A 22,963-nucleotide genomic window follows, 5' to 3' on the forward strand; every position below is an offset into this window, starting at 1 on the left:
TATATATATATATAATTATATATACATATATATACTGAAAACTTTAATGATTTAGGAGACGAGAGAGAACCGGCGCATGATAAAAGTGTCGTTTGTTTGTATATGGGGAGGGTGTGTAACCAGAAGAGTCTGTCAGTGTTTTTAGTAGACAATATATATATATATATATATATATATATATATATATAGTGTCTACTAAAAACACTGACATACTTTTTGATTACACACCCTCCCCATATACAATACGACGCACTTTTATCATGCGCCGGTTCTCTCGTGTCCTAGATAATCATTAAAGTTTTTCAGTATATGTATATATATATATATATATATATATATATATATATATATATATATATATATATATATATATATATAAACATATATATATAATTATATATATATATATCAAACTGAGAATGCATTCTTCTGGAATGTTCCCAGGAGTTGTGAAAGTAATAGTGTTCCCTCTATTACAAGTGCGTCTACAGCTACTGAAGGATGAATCCACTATATTTTTCATTAGCCATAATTTTTTAATTTCCTTCAGTCCTGTGATGTAACAAATAAATAAGTTGCCGTTCCGTCGGACTTCCAGAGTCAAAATAGAGACTGAAACCTTGAAAATGGCTAGGATCGGATGATGGACGGCATTTATGACGAAAGTAAAAGTTTTTAAACGAAGGCTTGATTTAAACAAAATAGTTTATCTTGTATATATAAAAGTGTAAAAAAATATAATAGCTAAACGCAGGTTTGATTTCATCAAAATATTTATCTTGTATATAGAAAAGAGCAAAAAAGTATAGCAGCCAAACGCAGGCTTGATTTAAAAATAGTTTATTCTATACATATAAAAGTGTAAAAAAATATAATAGCCAAACGCAGGCGTGATAAAAAGTGTGAAAAAAATATATCTAAACGCAGGCGTGATGTAATCAAAACAGTTTATCGATTGTACTTAAAATATATAAAAAAAATATATTAATAGCTTTATTCATCCGTGACTAAGTTGTGATCAGACGACATCGTTTTATAGGAACACAATCATTAAGATATTTCCCTTTAAGAAAATAAACGTCTCAAGGCGAACGAGCAGCTAACTGCCTGATTGCTTCGCCCAGACTGATTTGAAAAGCGCAGATCTTGCCCTCGTCAGGAAAGCAGACTGCCATGTGGACAGGGTAGGGGCGTATGGTCGGGCTTCCAAAAGTGGAAGTTAGAGCCGCTTTTTTTTCTCTCTCACTCCCTCTCTCTCTCTCTCTCGGGGGAAGGGGTCTCTCAGGGAGGCCCTTAGGAGCGCCCGAAGGGCTATAAATTCGTCATTCACACGCAAGCCATCGAGTAAAGAGGTGGAGGAAACGGGGACTGCGATGGTCGGCCACTTATTGGATGGACGATCCGGCCGGGCTCCGCTTTGAACGACGGTTTCAGCCTTCCTTGAACCCCCCCCCCCCTTCCCCCCTCCCCACTTCCCGGTCTATTTTACGTCTAAAGGGGCCCCTCCTCCCATCCCTCCCCCTCCCCACCCCTCCTCCTCCTCCCTCTCGATGGGAAAAGAAAAGGGCGACGGGAGAGAGGGAAGAAATTGGTAAATTTTGTCATGGTGGTCCATAGGTAATTGGATGGAAGTCGGAGAGGAAGTTATCAGATGATGATGATGATGATGAAGAGGTGGTGGAATTTCTAGAATTTATTGTAGTCTGTATCTGGACACATTATTTCTCCAGTTTTCAACATGAGTTGGATTATGGTGTGACTGTATTACGAACGAATGTTTCTCTTAATGCCATTTTCAAAATGTTGGTGGATTTCATCCACTCTCACTGAGGGTAGCCTGTGGAACAGGGAATAACTGAATAGTTTTCAAACGAGTCCAGATATAACTGAAGATCTAAAACTCTTTTCTCTGATTCGTAAATCTGAAACCATGATCACTCGGATTTTAAATTCAAACTCTACTCTTGTTAATAAGCAATCATATCTGTTGATTACGAGAAAAATATCTGACCGACCAATATTATGAAAGGTCATGTGACACTGTGGTTGTCATGTTAAATAAGCGGATGAATTTGATAAAATGTTAGTGTTAATAGAGACTTATCAATTGGATTAGCAGTCGAGAGTAGTTTGCTACTGATAATTTAATGATAACTTCGCCCTTTGTTCCTTCCATGGATTTTATAATGAAAAAGTATTTAGGGATGACAAAGAATTTTAAGATTGGAGTGCCGATAGACGTTTGACAGACTCAGAGTGTGCTGATGATGCAATTTTCATTTCCAAATACTAGTTTTTAACAACCTCGCTTAATACAGAAACGGGATGCAAGATGAAACCAAGAAAAACAGAAGTAATGAAGGCAGAGTATACACAAACGGATTGAATAAGATTTAATGGAGGAAGGATTAATATATTTGAATCCTTCAGATATTCGGATATATATATATATATATATATATATATATATATATATATATATATATATATATATATATATATATATATATGTGTGTGTGTGTGTGTGTGTGTGTGTGTGTAGGTGTGTGTATAAGTGGATATATAATTATATATATATTATATATATATATATATATATATATATATATATATATATATATATATATATATATAAGAACAAGGATACCTTGTATAGGTTACTTGAAGATCTTTGGAAAATAATTTTGCCGACTTTCAATAGCAATATTGGTTAAATACAGTAAATGAGGTACTCAACATCTCCAAAAAAAGGAAAAACGTTCTTTTCAAAAAAACATTTTAAAAGACAATTATCTTGAATTTATGGGACGAGGTTGAAGTTTCATTTCTCTTTCATAGAGAAGCTGAGTTTCATTTTTATCCCCAGGGAAATATTTGTACATAGGATTGCTGTTACATTTCTCCACCACCTCGAGACATTTAACTTTGAATATATCCAGATGGTGAAAAGCATTTGTAACTAGAAGAAACCATTTCAACTTCAGTTTAATCACAGAGATTATTGCTTATTCGCATTGATTTCGAAAAAAAATATTTTTATGATTAACAGAATTCATAGTTATTCCAGAGGTTGTTTTCTCAATGTGTTTAAAAATATAATAAAATAATGGCTAATTTCTTTTCACATTTTTGGGGGATCTTCTATAGCCCACCATGAGGCTTATCCAAGTTCCTCGATGAGTTCGTATTTTTTTCCTTAGTCCGGTACTGATATAGGTTACTTTCACCTTACAGGAGCAGTATACATTTTCCCTAAACAGAGGATGTTAATTTTACCACGTTTTTATGAGTTCCAAATGTTATTTACATTAATATGTTTTTTTTTTAACTGGATTTCTAAAAGACGATTTTTTTGTGCATCCTAGGCTTTCTTAAGGGAATTCTTCATTTTCTATCTGTCATTTTCATCTTCAGCTTGTATTTCAGGACCATGTATACACCTCACACAACTTGTCCCAGTACTCTCTTAATTCTATCATATCTTTTTTATACTAAATGCTTGGACCATGCACCTTCCTACTTGCCCCTGTTAATCTTTCTGTCTTGTCTGAATTTCTCCATTAAAATCTTGCACCTTCTTTGCTATGCACCGCAATATTACACCCATTCTTCCCACCTTTTATCTATCTTCAGTTATGTCGTCTTTACCTTTGGAACCTTTCCCACTTCCAGATATACCTTAACCACACTGGCCAGCCACTCGATCTATCTTTCACCACTTGTTTGAAATTATCTTCTCTAAAAACTTACTTCCAGAGTTTTCAAATGAAAAAAAATCACATTGTTTAAAATTGTTCATGATTCATATCACTTTTTTTTTTTTAAAGAAGTTGTATTTATGTGAGGAAATAAAAGGAACGAACAAAAGGTCGCTTATTCAAACCTCCTTTATCTGTATTTCAGCCTTAGAGAATTATTAACATCCTTTCGAAAATGTCACATAGATACGCAAGGAAAAATCATAAGACTAAAATCACTATCTGGAAAACACGTATGGTAAAATACACTGGATCTGTAATAATCAGGTTCTAATTACTATTAATATAACTTCCTTTAGTCATCAATGACTATCAAAATGTTCCTTCAATGACGGAGGCAGTCTCTCTCGGCCAAAGGCAGGTGCTGGAAATCGCCCAACCTCTCATGCCGCCTCACTCCAAGGTAATTGAGATAATCTCCTACTTGACGTATGGGCCTCTCGATATGAAAAAGCCTTTATCGCCCTCAAAGACCTTCATTCATTTATCCTACTATACATTTTTTCTCTCTCTCTTTTCTCCCCCTCCAGCCAGGAGCGCCGTCGCTGCAGTCCTGCCAACCTTCTCGATCCTCGTGGTGTTGGCAATACTGGTCGGCGAGCAGGCGGTCACGTGACTCTTCACCCAGGATATCCAATCCCTTCCCTCGAATGCAAGCATGAGGTTAAATGTTGTCGTAGAGTCTTAAAGTCTAGGTTATCCATGTTATCCTATCGAGAATGATCTTGATAAATAAAAATATTTATGGTTGTTTCTGTTGATATGGAACGTACAGAAGTGATTTGTAGATAGAAAGGGTAAACCGAAATTGTTGTAGAGCGGTCTTACTATCAAAATGTTATTGCTTTTGTTGTCGAAGTGACAGTAAATACTACTTCTTCTTGGAGACATGTGTGCAGCCAGTTGATAGTTATGTCTGTGGAAGTGTTGTAACGAATAAGACACGAACACACTCTTTCTTTCTTTCTTACACACACACACGCAAAACACACACACACACACACACACACACACATATATATATATATATATATATATATATATATATATATATATATATATATATATATATATATATATATATATATATATATATATATATATATATATATATATATATATATACTTCTAATAAGCCGTGTATGTATGTGCATAGATGTAATCTTGTTAACTAGTAAATTTGTATATGAATAATTCAGTTTGCATAATCACAAGCGGAAGTTGAGTGGTTCTGTGGAACCATACTAAGGCATATTTTTTTTTCAAAAATTATCTCATTCCTTCATAGTATTTCAAAGATAATAAAGAAATTAAATGGATAAAATATCCTCAAATAATCCCGCGTTGAGAAATGGGGCCCTAAGTTTTTAAAAACTGTCAGATGCTTCATTTACCAGTGTATAAGTCAGCAGGTAGAATAAGTGCTAAATTGCTAACATTTTCAGTGGAGAGACGTAGATACTTCTATTGTTCATCTCATTTAATGCTTGAAAAGACCCCTTTTAAGTAAAAAATGAATAGGTAGAATTTAGAAAAGATATCTTTCACTTTATAAACAAAGCTTCTCATTTTTTCTACACTGATAGGACTGGAAAAGACCACTTTCAGGTAGAATTTAGGAGAGATGTCTTTCTTTTTTTCCTACACTGACATGACTCGAAAAGACTCATCAAAAGGTAGAATTTATGAAAGATGTCCTTCATTTATTCTACACTAACAGGACTGGACAAGACCACTCAAAAGGTAGAACTTAGGAAAGATAGCTTTCATTTTTTCTACACTGACAGGTCTGGAAAAGACCACTCAAAAGGTAGAATTTATTTAAGATAACTTTCATTTTTTCTGCACTAACAGGACTGGAAAAGACCACTCAAAAGGCAGAATTTAGGAAAGATAACTTTCATTTTTTCTACACTGACAGGGCTGGAAAAGACCATTCAAAAGGTAGAATTTAGTTAAGATAACTCATTTTTTCTACACTGACAGGACTGGAAAAGACCACTCAAAAGGTAGAATTTAATTAAGATAACTTTCATTTTTTCTGCACTAACAGGACTGGAAAAGACCACTCAAAAGGCAGAATTTAGGAAAGATAACTTTCATTTTTTCTACACTGACAGGGCTGGAAAAGACCACTCAAAAGGTAGAATTTAGTTAAGATAACTTTCATTTTTTCTACACTGACAGGACTGGAAAAGACCACTCAAAAGGTAGAATTTAGTTAAGATAACTTTCATTTTTTCTACACTGACAGGGCTGGAAAAGACCACCCAAAAGGTTGAATTTAGTTAAGATAACTTTCATGTTTTCTACACTGACAGGGCTGGAAAAGACCACTCAAAAGGTAGAATTTAGTTAAGATAACTTTCATTTTTTCTACACTGACAGGACTGGAAAAGACCACTCAAAAGGTAGAATTTATTTAAGCTAACTTTCATTTTTTCTGCACTAACAGGACTGGAAAAGACCACTCAAAAGGCAGAATTTAGGAAAGATAACTTTCATTTTTTCTACACTGACAGGGCTGGAAAAGACCACTCAAAAGGTAGAATTTAGTTAAGATAACTTTCATTTTTTCTACACTGACAGGGCTGGAAAAGACCACCCAAAAGGTTGAATTTAGTTAAGATAACTTTCATTTTTTCTACACTGACAGGGCTGGAAAAGACCACTCAAAAGGTAGAATTTAGTTAAGATAACTTTCATTTTTTCTACACTGACAGGACTGGAAAAGACCACTCAAAATGTAGAATTTATTTAAGATAACTTTCATTTTTTCTGCACTAACAGGACTGGAAAAGACCACTCAAAAGGCAGAATTTAGGAAAGATAACTTTCATTTTTTCTACACTGACAGGGCTGGAAAAGACCACTCAAAAGGTAGAATTTAGTTAAGATAACTTTCATTTTTCTACACTGACAGAGCTGGAAAAGACCACCCAAAAGGTTGAATTTAGTTAAGATAACTTTCATTTTTTCTACACTGACAGGGCTGGGAAAAAACCACCTAATAGGCAGAATATAGAGAAGCTATCTTTCATTTTTTCTACACCGACAGGACTGGAAAAGACCCCTCAATAGGCAGAATTTAGAAAAGATATCTTTCATTTTTTTTACACTGACAGGGCTGGAAAAAGCCACTCAAAACGTAGAATTTAGGAAAGATGTCTTTCACCTTTACTACACTGACGGAGCTGCGAGGGCTGAGTAATAAATGAATTGCCATTATATGGAGGAATGTTTTCCCCGGAAACAATTTTCTGAATGTGAGAGCAAAGGTCAAGAACCCAAACAAGCTAACCTTACGGTGAGAGTCAATCAAAATATATTGTTCACCTTCCACAGTGTGACTGCGTGTCTGGGTTGCTGCGTGAGTTTTGGGAATCGTAAGTAGCTGAAAGGACTGTGAATATTTACCAGATTAAACACTAACCACATCAGTTCCTGAAGTCTTTTGCAGTACAACTGTACGAAAATTTACGTCCCTTCCCATAAATCCGATTTTTTTTTTTTTTTTTTTTTAAGCGAAGTGAAACAGCTTGTTTTCCAACATTCATTTTGGAAAGCCCTTCTTACGCAGACATCTTTATATCCTTATATACATACATACGCTTATATATATATATATATATATATATATATATATATATATATATATATATATATATATATATATATATATTTATATATATATATATATATATATATATATATATATATATATATATATATATATATAGTTTGCTCAGACAACGCTAAATGTGTACTTATTTACATCAGAACTCTCAAAATCTCTGTTAATATGGTTGCATGGATAACTGTTTAAATAGTTTGTAAGATCTAAAATAAGTGTCATACACGTACACATGAACACAGCAGAGTAAATTAACTACGTACTTATTAATGTATGTGTATTTGCAATAGCTACCATGACCTCCAAACTTTATGATATCCTCACCTTTTGGAACAGTTGTCACTACAAAGCCTTAATCCAAAATGAAGATCAAATCAAGAAGCCCCAGCTGCCTGTTAAGTTATTATGGCTATTAAAAATGGACACGACTTCTAAAATTAATCAGTAATTACGTGTAAATTTCGGCAAATAAAAAAGTACAATAATAATAATTATGCTATGTCTTCTGTGAGGATAAGTCTATTCCAACTTTAGCATATTATAATATATATATATATATATATATATATATATATATATATATATATATATATATATATATATGTATATATATATATATATATATATATATATATATATATATATATATATATATATATCTCACATGAGTAGGAATTCGCTTACATCATTCTTTGTAAACAAGCGTTTTGCTTAACCCAACATACAACAGTTTGGATCTTAGGTTATTGTGGCTATTAGAAACACGTAGGCATCTGGTAAAAGCATCCAGTGGATTCTATAAGTATGTATGTATGTGTGCATGTGTATGTATGTAATGTATATATGTTATTCGAGATTACTGACATCTCCATAACAAAAATTGTTGGTGGAATATTTAATACCTCACAAACATCACAAAAGCAAACTTCAGAAAGTGAGTTATCCATAAAACTTTCACATCCACCTCTCTCTCTCTCTCTCTCTCTCTCTCTCTCTCTCTCTCTCTCTCTCTCTCTCTCTCTCTCTCTCTCTCCACACAAAACACCTCTCTCGTTGTGTGCATGAACGGTTGCAGAGTAAAGCAGAGTGTGTAACCTCATTATAAAGATATATATTGGGCAAGTCTCAGAATCATAATTATGCTTCATGTGCTCTGTACATAAACGCTGACATTTCCTTGCTGTACATAGTAACTTACTCTAGCGGGACTGACCTTGGAAAATTAACGCCAAACATTTCGCGCTGGTCCAGAACTTTCAGAGAAAGACTCGCCTACTAGATGACTGTTTCTATCGTAATAGATATATACGTATATATTGAGTTTGAGTGATATTTGTTTAAGAATGAACAAACACATATACGTTTAATGATATATATTTATATATATGAATATGTGTATATATACAGTATATGTACATATATGTACATATATGTATATATATATATATATATATATATATATATTTATGTACACATATACATATAGATATGTATATGTATATATACATATATATGTATGTATGTATATGTATATATCTTTACATATATATACATATACTGTATATGTATATATCGCTATAGTATAATCAAGAGTATGGACATAAAGTATGATGTACTGTTATAACTTTTTTTTTTATTTGCGATAATCATTTCTAGCGAGGCTAGCGAGTGATCGCATATTATGTATTTTCTCTCTATTTCCTTATGTATAAATGTAAAAATATACACTGTATCTTGTTCGGGTGTTCCTTTTGTGATCATGAAACTCCTAAAACATTCACTAAATTTGTGAAAACTGTCAGAAATGTTTACTCCGTTTTTACTTGATTCTGTGAAATAAAATATTTTTACAGGTGAATTTTGTTACGGAATCAAATACTTGTTTTTGTAAAGCTTTTTGCAAATGTTAGAAATGTCACGCGATGTATATTTAAGGTCGTTTTAGGCCGTCTTGCGTTTTCAAAACAGCTCGACAGAGTCATCTGGTGTCTCGTGGATGTACTGAGTGTCTTGGTAACTGACGGAGATGGTGACGTCATACGTAATAACTCTCGCCTTTTACAAAGTAGCAGTTGTACATAGTAGAGGAACCTGTATTGTAAATTTTAACGCAGTATTTGTTTGAGCTTTGTAACTGGTACATTAAGAACACAAAACCGCCGTAGGGTGGAATACTGTTTGTTTAGAATATTATACGATGCTGTTGAAGAAGAATAAACTTATTATATAACTGGTAAGTCCTAAGTTCGTTGCATGTGTCTGGGACTTTAGCTCTCTGGGATGTGGAAAGTCCTTTCAGTAGCCGGAAATGGACACCCGAACCAGTCGCTGGACTTCAGGAGGGGACTTTGAATACGTAAACACTCTCATCATTTTTCAGTGCTCATTCTCATTGGCAGCAGAGAGAAACCCTGAAAAAAGTGTACAGAGTTAAGTGGCTCAAATAAGGAAAGAAAACACGACAATTGACTGTCAAGTAAATCCACTTTAACTAAAATATTTGAGGCAAAAACATGAGATTTTTGTGATGTATCATTGAATGTAAATGAATAAATGTAAAAGCTTTTGCATTCGAAATTCAGAGAAGTGAGTATGAAACTGATTCAGTTATTCACATCATTTTGTTACGCACAGTTGCGCTCGTGTTTGTTCCCAAATCAAATTTACCCTCTCATGCGTTCAAATTACGTCAAGAATTTCATCACCAGTCTTGGTGGGAAAACAAGAAAGTATCCTCCTGAAGTAGCCTGGATTGTTGTGAGAATCAATATTAAGAACATGAGAACCAATACTACTCACATTTCTGATCAGAAAAGGTACCAGAAAGCTACTAAAGTCATTAGTATACCAAAGCGTGGTTAAGGGTGAAGATAAAAGGCATTTGTTGACTGACTGGAATCGGTGAAACTCGGTGTTCCATAGTGCTCCTGGACTGTGTGTGCGTACGTCTGCGTGTGTGTATGCGTGGTGTGTATGTGTTTGTGCGTGTGTGTGTGTGTGTGTACGTCTCGTGCTGTTCTTGTGTGGCCTTCACTGTCAAAATAACTATTGTTTTATATCCGTGTTTTAACGGAAAATAAAGGAGTGTACTTGACTCGGCGGTCCAGGCTGCTACGGAATAAAACTGTCTTCATGTAAAACGAAATCTAAAAGAGAAATAAAAGGCTTAAACTGCATTCCGCATGTTGTGTTTCTATGTACTGAACCTTAGTGAGAACAGTCTTCATCTGACTTCACAATGACGTTTGCTGGCAAAGTCAGTTTTGCCATCTTCAATGTGAATATGAGTTTCCCGCATGAAATTATGATTCCAACATCATCATTTACTTCTGCACACCTTGAGGAGTTTTACAGGTATTTACCAACGTGATTCACATTCTTACTCTCCTCCCAGCTTTGAACTTCAAACTAAGCATAACTTGATAATGGTGATTACTGTCAATGTTAGTTTTGCCATCTTCAGTATGATAGTAAGTTTCCCACATAAAGTTGTGATCGTATTATCATTTACCTCAGCGCACCGTGAGGAGTTTTTTAGGTATTTACCAACGTTGTTTACACTCTTACTCTTCTCCCGACTTTGAACTTCAAAATTAACGATATGATAATATGACCAGGACGGAGGAACGAAAGTTACAGAGGGGATACCTGTGGCATTGTAGTGACTCATTCTTTACCACTGTCCCCCAATCCCCAAAAAGAGTAAAGATTAGTGGCAATTAATCTAAAGTCCCCAAAGGCTGTAGTTTTTTTTATTATTACTATACAAAATAAGTAATTTGAGAAAACAAGGCGGTGGGGTGGGGGCGGCCGACCAATTTTGCCTCAAGGACATATCCATTATAAAACAGAAGTGCAGATATGTCAGAATTACGTAAGCAATTCAAATTCTTCTGTAGTCATCATCACAATTCCAAAGTAATCATATATTTTTTTTATATTTGATGTTCATCTCCAGTAATAATGATAAATATTACAAGACTACCCGCGCCGTCAAAAATGATGGTAATAATAAGTGAGAGTGGATACAGTGGGTCTCGGCCTTAGAAAAGTCACTTACCGCCCAGAAGCTCAGACTTACAGATTCTAGCCCCGGGCTGGAAGACGGGAAGTCTAAATGTGAAGTTTATTATCCGCTGATCTTCTTTATTATACACGGCAACATAGAAATAGATCTATGAACAGGCATTACGCTGTATTTCACAAGAATTATTAATGAAAGTATAACCTTGAACATTATTTTTAGAATGAACAGCATAAACACTTTTGTGCAGTGAGATGAATAATGAAAGGCGAAGGACTTTCAGTGTAATTCTGAGCATAAAAGTTTCTGAGGTCGCTTCATGTTGTTCCCACTGTAGTGCTGAAAATAGACACAAATTTATTGTGTAATCGAATATTCTTTCCAAGCTATCCCTAAAAATGAGTTCATTAGGTTTATTTCCTAAAATTAATATTCAAAATATTTCAATTTATGTTGTCAAAAGGCCTTCAAGACCCGCCGTACAGTAGTATATTACCCAAAATTCTTTTCCTTAAGAAATAAAGAAAAAAGTAAGCAAACGGCTCTAGTGACGAGCAGCTTTCCGAACAGCCTTTTCTTTTAGCACACCATTGAACTCTTCGAGGCGCGAAGCGTAAAATATCCGCCTTAAGTAACGTTCCCCGAGGAAGATAAACAATGCAGCCACGATCTACTCGAGCGGAGGTCGACCTTCAGGGGTGGAATGACGAGAGCAACAAATATATGCATCAGTCCCATCGCCTGTATTTGCGATATCTCTGCCGGAGATATCGCCGGTAATAATTTTCGGGCGCTAATCTGGAGGGCGTCGGGAGATTGAGCCATTGGAAGGGGAATGGCCTCCAAAGAAGGTGCCGAGAGCCTTCCAGGAGGTAGACGGCCTGCGAAACCCGCCGAAGACCCGGCTATAAAACCGTCCCCTTTACGGCTACGCTCAGTAGTGTCTTAACATATTGGGGCTGCTGAACCTTCCTTATTTTCGTTTTTCCTCTCTCTCTTTCTCTCTCTCTCTCTCTCTCTCTCTCTCTCTATACACGCACATACAAAGAAACATTATATATATATATATATATATATATATATATATATATATATATATATATATATATATATATATATATATATATGTATATATATACATTATATATATATATATGTATGTATATGCTGTATATGTATATATATAATATATATATATTTAAATATACGTATATACATGTATGAATATATATATATATATATATGTATATATATATACTGTACATACATATATAGGTTTGTGTATATATACACATATGTATACATATGAAACGAAGATTTTTACCAAAACCTATACCTGTGTCCTGTTATGCGACATTTGATTATTCATAAATAATCAAACAATATCCGACGTAGATAATACGTCAGAACAGTGCTGCACACTAAACAATCCGCCTTGATTGTGCCTATGCCGAACTAACTAAGCATCTTGGTAATTTTGACGATTAAAGAAGAAACATAACACCTACTACGGAAATCTCTCTTCTCGCGAGTAAAGTGCCTGAAAGACTTTGCCTCAGGAGAAGTAATTTAAAAGTCACTGATAAAGGATTTCTTTATTTCCTTAGTAACGGTTCTTGCAAAATATTTATTTATATACCAGTGCTTGCCTATAGATAAAAAGAATGTATTTATAAGCAAGTAAAGATGTATATAATTTGCAGTCCTCAGAACTATGCAAAGTTTATGGATAAAGTTCATTGCCTTATCAAAATTGAATTTATAAGCAAGTAAAGATGTAAATGATTTACAGTCTTCAGTACTATGCAAAGTTTATGGATAAAGTTCAGTGTCTCAATAAAATTGAATTTAAGCCCAGTTCACCAACATTGTTCGTAACTGGTATTGTCATGGAAAGGCGCATCTCAGTAGTATTTAAATAGACATTGTCAGTTAATGACAAACATACTAAACAAACAAGTTCATGCAGCTTCACCCGTGCAGGTTTTTAACAGTGTCAGTAGATTATAACAACTTTAAAACCACTCTATTTGAATAAGATAAAAATTGACGGCAAACTGAAACTAGTGAAACATTTCTGAAAAAAACTGTCTTTTAAGATTCGTTGTCACCTTGATCAGTGCTATGCAGTTTGTAAACTGCCCGAGAGGACTATACTATTACTAAAATAGAATTTGCATAGTGTTTCGGAACCCTAGTAAATATGGATATTTTTTGTTTTTGTTTTATCAGTTTACTTTTTATCAGTGTAAATACCATTTTTAGTTTTCTGTAAAAGGAAACTATTGAGTTGGTTAGTTGTCTGTCCGTCCGCACTTATCCTGTCCGCCCTCAGATCTTAAAAACTACTGAGGTTAAAGGGCTGCAAATTGGTACGTTGATCATCCACCCTCCAATCATCAAACATACCAAATTGCAGGCATCTAGCCTCAGTAGTTTTTATTTTATTTATAGTTAACGTTAGCCATAATCGTGCTTCTGGCAACGATATAGGACAGACCACCACCGGGCAGTGGCTGAAAGTTTCATGGTCCGCGGCTGAGAGTTTAATGGACCGTGGCTGAGCGTTTCATACAGCATTATACGCTGTACAGAAAACTCGATTGCCCCGAAGAACCTTCGGCGCATTTTTTACTTGTTATTTTCATTTATCAAAAATTTATTTATTATTTTATTCTTTGATTATTATTATGTTTATTTTCTATTATTTACAGTGAAAGGTGTTGTACTCAACGAATCGGTACTTGAGGTCAGGCGCAGAAAGTAATGGCAGGTTAGCCCCTAGAAAGAGAGAGAAGTTTGCAGAACTGAAAGGAAAAGGAAAAGAAAAGGCTCAGGAGACGAGAAAAAGGAAAATAGTTACGGACGCCATTGTCCATAGGTGAGTCGTGTTTCTTAAATGTATGATGAGGCAGTCTGGAGGGTGCTGATTAAATTACTCACCCTTCAGTCTGTCTGGCAAAAAGGGACACTTGAAAGAAACTTGCTCTCGAATTAAGAGAGCTTTACCTGAAAAAGGAAGTGAAAGGATTTGACCAGCTTAATAATCTGGAATGAAAAAAAGATGGCAACACTAATGACCTAAAAGTGTTGACCTGGAGAGCGCGAGAGATATAAATATGCAGTTTAGTAAAGGGATTAAAATTGAGAAATAATTGTCGAGGGATTGTCACAAGTCAGCACAAAAGATGAAAACGAAGGGTGGCTCAGAAATAAGTTGGCTGAGATATGTAAGAATGATTCTTCAGGATAAGGTTTTACCCCCAGTAAAAGGAAGGGAAGTCTTGACAAAGAAGAACATAAAGGAAAGAGAATTGCAATTACATACTCACTACCTGGAGGGAGAAAGGAGTATGTGTTGTGCAGTTAATGACTAAACAGAAAGGAGAGATTAGGAATTCTTTTAAAGATAGAAGACATCATGCTCTTAACTGGAGAGCTGGCTTTGTGTCAGATTCTGCCAAAAGCAAAAACGAAGGACCTTCACTGAGAGATCACCGAGCATCCCAAATGAGTGGGAGGCTTCAACGACTCTTCTTTGCTAGGGCCAGTGAGTCACCAGACCAGCTCGATGCTTACAGAAACACTGAATGAACTTGGCTGACACAGTGCATCTTTATTGGCGATCTTCGAATTCGTGCCAAAGACAATGCATCCGAAAGCAACCTTCAGTTATTAAAGGTAGTGTGGCATATCTCTCTATCTCTCTCTCTCTCTCTCTCTCTCTCTCTCTCTCTCTCTCTCTCTCTTTCTCCGTAAGGGACGGGAGGTATTTCTGTCAGGGCACCTCATGCGGTGCACTGTAGGCATTACTTAAGGTTCTTTGCAGCATCCCTTCAGCCATTAGCTGCAACCGCTTTCATTCCTGTTTTACAATACCTCTCTTCATACTGTCTTTCTTCCATCTTACTTTCCAAGCTCTCCCAACAATTGTTTCGACATTATTTTCAGCGCTGAATGACGTCATAGGCCCCAGCGTTTGGCCTTTGGCCAAAATTTTGTATTACAGTTCCAGTTCCAATTGTATTCTCTCTCTCAATCTCTCTCTCTCTCTCTCTCTCTCTCTCTCTCTCTCTCTCTCTCTCTCTCTCTCTCTCTCTCTCTCGTAATCCTTTATGCTATCCATCTCAAGAAGTGCCACGCGTCTGGTTAAGAAGAGTTTTCTGTGTGATTAATTGGTTTTTTGTACAAATCCTCTTCATAATATGACCTGATTCAAGTCTAAGAAAATTTTCCATTATTTAGTCTTGATCCATAGTGAGTGCTTCATTAATCTTGTCCTCGTAAAACAAAATTCTTGAATGTAGGATTCTTGCTTATTAATTTATTTTTTAGCGTAATACACTTTTAAATAAAAACAAAGTAGAAACCTTTCAAGATCTAATGTTCTGGAATATTCTGAATTTTTATAGTTCTGCATTAAGGTCTGGAAAGAAGAAATTTAACTGAGCTCTTGAAATTTGCTGTTACTTTTACCGCTAGAATAAATCTTGATGTCCACGTTAGATTATGAAGAGTATATCATTTACTCTTGCCTATTTTCAATAAAATTAAATTTCTCGCATAACATTTCCCTGCAAGTAATCACATAAACTAATTTACCTTTATAGCACATACGATTACACACACACACACACACACACACGTATATATATATATATATATATATATATATATATATATATATATATATATATATATATATATATATATATATATGTATATATATATATATATATATATATATCCTCATGTGCATAAATATGTATGCAATATACTATACACACACAGATATATATATATATATATGTGTGTGTGTGTGTGTGTGTGTGTGTGTGTGTGTAATATATGAACAGACATATCTCTCAAACGAGCCTGTTACTGCGGTAACATCCGGAACGACTGGGAGAGCGTTGCTGTTTGGATTTATGCAAAGATCGAATGGCGGAGTGTGAAGTTCTTGTGTGGACAACACATGTCTAATTATGATGTCTAATTATGATGTGACATGTTTCCATTCTTTGTTGTCCTGTCCTGACTCTTGATCTTTGTGGATATCAATGAACCTCTCTCAGGTTCTAGACTCCTAGCATGAATCTGAGCTTCTCTACTAAAATATGTTACATTCCCATAATCTGGCCTGCCCAATTTAAAGTCTTTTTAGCACACATTTGAGTCTGTAACTCGAGAAACATGTTATTGCCCACTTATCACGAAATTCACGTTAAGACAGGAATCACCTCCTCGAACATTCGAGAAAAATGTGGCATAAAAAATATGATAGGCCTATGCTCCGCCTCCATTGTGGTCAAAAATTGCTTTGAATGCGTATAGTTTTTCGCCTAACGCGAGAAACTTCTCACATATGTGTATTTTGACACATTATAGTGACTGTGTCTTCGAGAATATAAAATTATGCGCCGTGTAGCAGGGTTGCTAATCTACGCATCATGTTTCTGGAGGGCCGTTATAAGGGTTGCCTATTACCAAACTAAATTTGAGCGTCGGTTGGCTGCTCTCAGGCAATAAAGTGACAGTGTTTTTGTTATTGTCACGCGTTACGGTTCCACTAGTAAACAACTTTATCGGTATTATTAATCGTCGAGTGATCATATTACCGCTATAATGAGTATAGACAACGTAGATTTTATGGGAGTGTTCGATGTGGCCGAGTGTCCCCGGATAGTGTGAAAAAAGCGAGATGGAAAATAGCTGTGACGATGGTTCCTTTAGCCTAGTCAAAGTTTCGTGCTCTCAGACAAACGATGTTGACTGTAATGATTTTGATCCTATTCCGGTAAGAGAGCTTATTGATATAGTTGTTATTGACCAAGCCAGTTTCATGGTAGTTGATGTTATAGAGAAAAGTAATGATACTAAGGGGAAGGTTAGTAGGCCTAGTGTGAAAAAATCTCATTAGGCCTATAGGGCTGTGACGATTATGATACATCCCTATACCTGTGATAGTGATTCAGAATGCGATGATCCACCCCCTTGTGCAACGAGCAGCCCCGTACTTGTAGGCATGTGTGCCACCCCCATCAGTTTTGAAATCCGTGCTTGCGCCACCACCAGCGGTGGTTCCCGACTTGTGGAACCTTCTGTTGAAGAGGCTGAACATCCGGTACAGCAGGGAAAGGGAAGAAAAAGGGATTAGTAGGCCAGAGACATAGGCTGCTAATGTTGCTAAATGGCATAAGAACCGTGGCCTGTCCTGCCAAATTTATGTTAAGAAGCCGGGTAGCCTACACAGAAAACTATTCCCCCAAGAAGGTCGTTCCCCATTGCAACTGTAAGAGCAAGTGTTTTACCGAGGTGGGGGATGAGACGGTTGCCGCAACTCCGCACAGGAGTAGTGATTTATAGGTTGTAGGCCTTATTTTGATATATTTTTGGTCTCAGTGATCATGTACATAATATTCACCAAGTTTGACGTGTTACTTAATGCATATTCATTTTAGGATAAATTTTTGAACTTATGTTGCGTTTTCTATGTTCTGAAACTCAGATTTATAATCCTTTCCAATATAATTTTTATGGTAAGGAATTTCACACGGCAACGAGGTAGGCAAGGGTTTAATCTGAGAGATGATATATAAATTTTGACATTTATATTTCCAAGACTTATCTTATAGAATACTAACGAATTGTTTGTTTTTGGAATCAGTGAAAAGATTTTAAATGATTGAGGGAAGGTGTAATCTTGACAAGTTTTTATTCCTGGAAAATATGATTTTAGAATTTAGAACTTAATTCACGGATCAAGCTCACGCTTGCAAAGTGAGGGGTCTCAGATCTGCATTCATTATGTTCTAATTCTGCTCATCTGTCCACTCAGCAACGTGGGTTTTAGGTTGATGTGTTTCTGATCTCGTGGCCTTACTGTGATAAAGATGTAAACTATTGCTTCAGTAATACATCTGAATGCTTATATATAAAACGAACCCCCACACCTTCTTTTTTAAACCATAAACATGTCAGTTTATATCGATAATATAACAAGCATACGAATGGCGAGTTTTAACGGTCTGCTCAGATCAAACGCAAACGAACGACGGGCTTTAAATAATTATTTTTGATCTCATTGTGGCTAAAAAAAAAAAAAAAAAAAACGTCTGCCAATAAGATGCATCTCAAAAATTTCTTGAATGTAAATTCCAGGAGTTGGTTAATATTTGAAATAGCCTAGAACATTGTTGTCCACGAACTGTCAGGGGCCTTGGGGAGGTGAATGGAACAGCCTCTACGGCATTGGTGGATGGCGGGAAATTTCAGTTGATACATGGCATGCTGGCTATGGTATTATGGTTGTCTTCACAGAATATGTACTTTTCATATTTATACAATGTTTTCTTTACTATACAAATTACAAATCTTTAAAGTAGCTCTGTGACTGGGCACTTTGGACTAAAGTTTGAAATCCCATTGAGTTCGCCTCATCGCTATGACAAATTTCATGAAAGGCTAGCCTAGACATTCATATTTTTTGTCATTGTTAGGCATTGTAACAATACTAGATAGAATGCATAAATAAAGTTTACAATAAAAACAGTAATTTTGAGTAATATAGTATACGAGTCAGTTACATAGGCCTACCTTCATTGGTGGGTTATTTTTCAGTTTGCTTACATAGATAATACTTTGGTATCTTAACAATGTTATTTTTTTATGCATGCAATGAAACTGTGCATAAAATAAAGTTTGAATGACAAGAAAAAATCTTGTTTTGAACAGTTTGTAGGCATAGGTCTAATTGTAGCATGGGCTGTGAAAATGAGATGTCATAATTATTGAAAGCTTATCGTTCATGTTTTCGATCTGGGCTCGTCTTTCGTACACTTGTGTTGGTATATTATCGATACAAATCGGCATGTATATAATTTATATATGGGGCAAGGGTTCTTTGTATATGTAAACATTCAAGTATGTTATTGAAGAGATAGTTTAATATTTATCACAATTAGCCAACGATATCGGAAACGTTGTCAGCCAATCACGTGCTACCCATGCTCATGTGCCACATCCTCACCGGTGTGTTGATAGACGAAATGGAACTGACTGTAGTTAGGCTTACACCTGTTCCGCGTGTTTCCTTAATTCTCAGCGCTTTGGCACATAGATGAGATCACCAAGGGTACTACGTCTACCAGACAACATACCTCCAAAGAAATATTCGCAGGGGAAACTACCAAGAGGAAGCGATCTAAGGCCGAAGAGAGAAAGAATAATTGTGCACAGGGCTACTCTGTGCCTTCAAGGAAAAGGGAATAACGATCTGCAACCCTACTGTCTTTTCCATTCATGCGATAACCGCTATGAGGACCCAAGTTGCGCTGTGGAAAAGTTGTTTGAGGTAGGAATAACAATAAATGACCTGAGGGGCATGAACCCCAACTCCAGGAAAACAACAGGTCGTCTTGAACACATACGACTTATACTAGTTTGTTCCAGGTACTACACCCTAAACACATCCCTAACGGACAATGTTTGGAGTCTCGCCTTGGATCAGGGAATTGTACGAAAAATACCTTGATTAGATGGAAGCCAGCCAGCCTGATGTTTCCGTTATGAAGTTGAAATATCAGATTTTCATTCGCCAGGATAATATCGATGAGGGATGTTTTAAAGCACTAGTCGATGGTAGGCGGGCTGGAACTGATGTCTCTAACCTTGAACAAGAACAAAAGACACAGAATGAAAAGGATACCTGTGGCTTTCATTACCATGAAGTCTGCCAAATTTTCACGATAACGGGGTCTGTATCGCCATAGACTCACAGCGAATCTTGCCATGAACTCGTCGTACTGTCACTTGGTGGCGGAGTCTGTTCAGCATTGCCTGCCTCCTAAATCCTTTTTAATGACCCCTGCCTGCCTGTAGATTAATGCAACTAACAGCTCTGCGAAAATAAACAAGATAGGAAGTTCTCAGATTTTGGTGAGTACGGTAGTGTTATTTTGGGGGGCCGTTTTCCATTTTTTTCATGCCTTTTAATCCAGTTATGATTGTTTTTCATGCATTAATCACAGTTGTCTTCATTATTAATTACTATTTACAGGTTTGTTTGAATTATTAATAACATATATACTCCATATTTATTGACGTTTGGTAACTGTGTGTGATATTTAATACCTGGGAAATTTTTTTGCATTAATCACCTTTATCTTCGTCGGTAATCACTATTCACTAGTTTAGTAGAATCATTATTAACGAACTCCATATTTACCGTATTAATATTTGTTAACTGTTTGTGTGACAATTTTTGGGAATTTTTTTGCGTTAATCACCATTATCTTCATTAACCCTTATTCACGGGGCTTAAGTGGTTATTATTAACGGGCCCCAGGTCTATTAATGTTTGTTAACTGTGTGGGACAATTAATTTTGGGGATTTTTTTTTTTTGCATTCATCACCATCATCTTCATCATTAACCATTATTCATAGGGTTAAAGAGAGTTATTATTAAGGGACTCTTTAACTGTATGTGACAACCTTATAATTTTTTATTTTTTTTGCATTCATCACCATCATCACCATTAACCATTATTCATAGGGTTAAAGAGAGTGTTATTAAGGGACTCTTAAATGTATGTGACAGTCTTTTAGAATTATTTTTTTTTTTTTTTTGCATTCATCACGATCATCTTCATCATTAACCATTATTGATAGGGTTAAAGAGAGTGCTATTATTAAGGGACTCTTGACCGTATGTGACAATCTTTCAGATTTTTTTTATTTATTTTTTTTTTTTTTTGCATTAATCACCATTATCATCGCCATTTATTGCGGTTTATTAACTATGCGTGACAATATTTTTGGAAAATTCAGAAAGTTTTCTTGACAAAGACAAAAAATACTGGGGTCGTTTGGTGTGAATCTTTTTGTTTGTTAATGTTATAAAATATTGTAAAACTACATAAGGTAACAATAAACAGTATCATAGGGATTTTATGCCATAAAAACATGATAAACACAATTTAGGGCATAAATTGGGGAACTGTGGCAAAAGATTACATACCCACTTATATTTTGCAAATATATCGAAAATGTTAACTTTTTGAAAATTGTTAGATAACCATTATATACTCGGCATTGCCTTCATATGATTTTTTAACATTTAAATCATAGCATCATAAATAACAGTTGTATCGCAAATTGAAAATCAGTTACTTCAATCACGATTATTCAGTTACAACAAAATGCAGCATAGCCTGTTTCTCGAGTGATACAGTAGCCTAGGCTGATTTGTTGCATTTTATTATATGAAAAAAAATCACAACAAAATATTTCAGCTGCGTGAAAAATTTGTTCTTGATCCACAGTTGAAACTAACATCTGTGTTAACGTGTTATTTGTGCTTTTGGCTCTCACTCCCTTCCCGTAGGGGGTTAGTGCCGTCAGTGCACCTCCCGGGGTGCACTGTAGGCACTACTAAAGGTTGTTTGCAGCGTCCCTTCGGCCCCTAGCTGCAACCCCCTATCATTCCTTTTACTGTACCTCCATTTTTATTATTTTCCTTCCATCTTGCTGTCCACCCACTCCTAACAATTATTTCATAGTGCAGCTGCGAGGCTTTCCTCCTGTTACACCTTTCACACCTACCTACTCTCAATTTCCTTTCCAGCGTTGAATGACCTTATAGGTCCCAGTGCTTGGCCTTTGGCCCAAACTCTATATCCCATCCCATTCTTGCAGTCCCGTTTATTGACTAATTATTTTCGCAGTTCTTGCTGTTTCTACTTGAATCACATTCCTGCTGATTATAGTATTAATAATTGTACCTCTTCCTATCAAATATCTACGCCACCCGTTTACACTTTCATTTATGTGTTCTTAATGTATATGGCTTATGCTGAAATAAAGTTTTATTATTATTATTATTATTATTATTATTATTATTATTATTATTATTATTATTATTATTATTATTGCTAAGAAGTTCAAAATCTCGTGAAAAACAATGTGTAATAAAAATCCACAATTGTATAGTAAACTATATTACTATGTAAAAATATAAAAGCAAAGACTTTCGGGTGTTCGTCATCAGTGTTTACGTCCAAATAAAATGCGATTATGCGAGAGGGTAGTCTGCGTGTGAAGAATTTTAAAAGTGGGGGCGGCGAAGATGACAACCTCCTTGATCTTCTGACTTGCGATATTGCAACTGCCTATGCACACTCGAATCAGTACTTCCGTGATGGGTAGTTATCTTCTCGCCGTCCCCACCCCCCCACTTTTAAAACTCTTCATAAGCGAACTACCCTCTTGCATTTTATTTTAACGTAAACACTGATGAGGTAAACCGTTCAGGTGTTCGAAAGTCTTTGCTTTTATATTTTTCCATAGTAATATTGTTTAATATATAATTGCGTATTATTATTATTATTATTATTATTATTATTATTATTATTATTATTATTATTATTATTATTATTATTGTTGTTGCTTAAATTTCAACCATCTTCGCTTAAATTTATATCGTCTTTTGCAGTTGTTAAGAATTCTTCATACGCTCAAGTTGCTATAGTTGTTTGCAAATCGTTTTG

The 22,963-nt window shown here is 35.4% G+C and overlaps 1 protein-coding gene and 1 long non-coding RNA gene across 3 annotated transcripts in view; both read left to right on the forward strand.

Moving 5' to 3' along the window:
- Window positions 1-4,738, forward strand: part of LOC136836893 (uncharacterized) — a 380,585-nt gene extending 375,847 nt beyond the window's left edge. For both annotated transcript variants that reach the window (XM_067101334.1, XM_067101335.1), the window contains one exon: window positions 4,289-4,738. In XM_067101334.1, coding sequence (XP_066957435.1) covers window positions 4,289-4,374 — 86 coding nt within the window. In that variant the 3' untranslated portion in view covers window positions 4,375-4,738. The remainder of the gene's footprint in view (window positions 1-4,288) is intronic.
- A 12,252-nt stretch (window positions 4,739-16,990) lies between these two features.
- The window catches only part of LOC136836925 (uncharacterized), a 274,975-nt gene continuing 269,002 nt past the window's right edge, over window positions 16,991-22,963 (forward strand). Inside the window, exon 1 of the long non-coding RNA XR_010852504.1 lies at window positions 16,991-20,353. This is a non-coding gene — a long non-coding RNA (uncharacterized lncRNA). The remainder of the gene's footprint in view (window positions 20,354-22,963) is intronic.

This window comes from Macrobrachium rosenbergii, chromosome 57 (genome assembly GCF_040412425.1).
Source record: "Macrobrachium rosenbergii isolate ZJJX-2024 chromosome 57, ASM4041242v1, whole genome shotgun sequence".
In the NCBI taxonomy this organism is placed as follows: Eukaryota; Metazoa; Arthropoda; class Malacostraca; order Decapoda; family Palaemonidae; genus Macrobrachium; species Macrobrachium rosenbergii.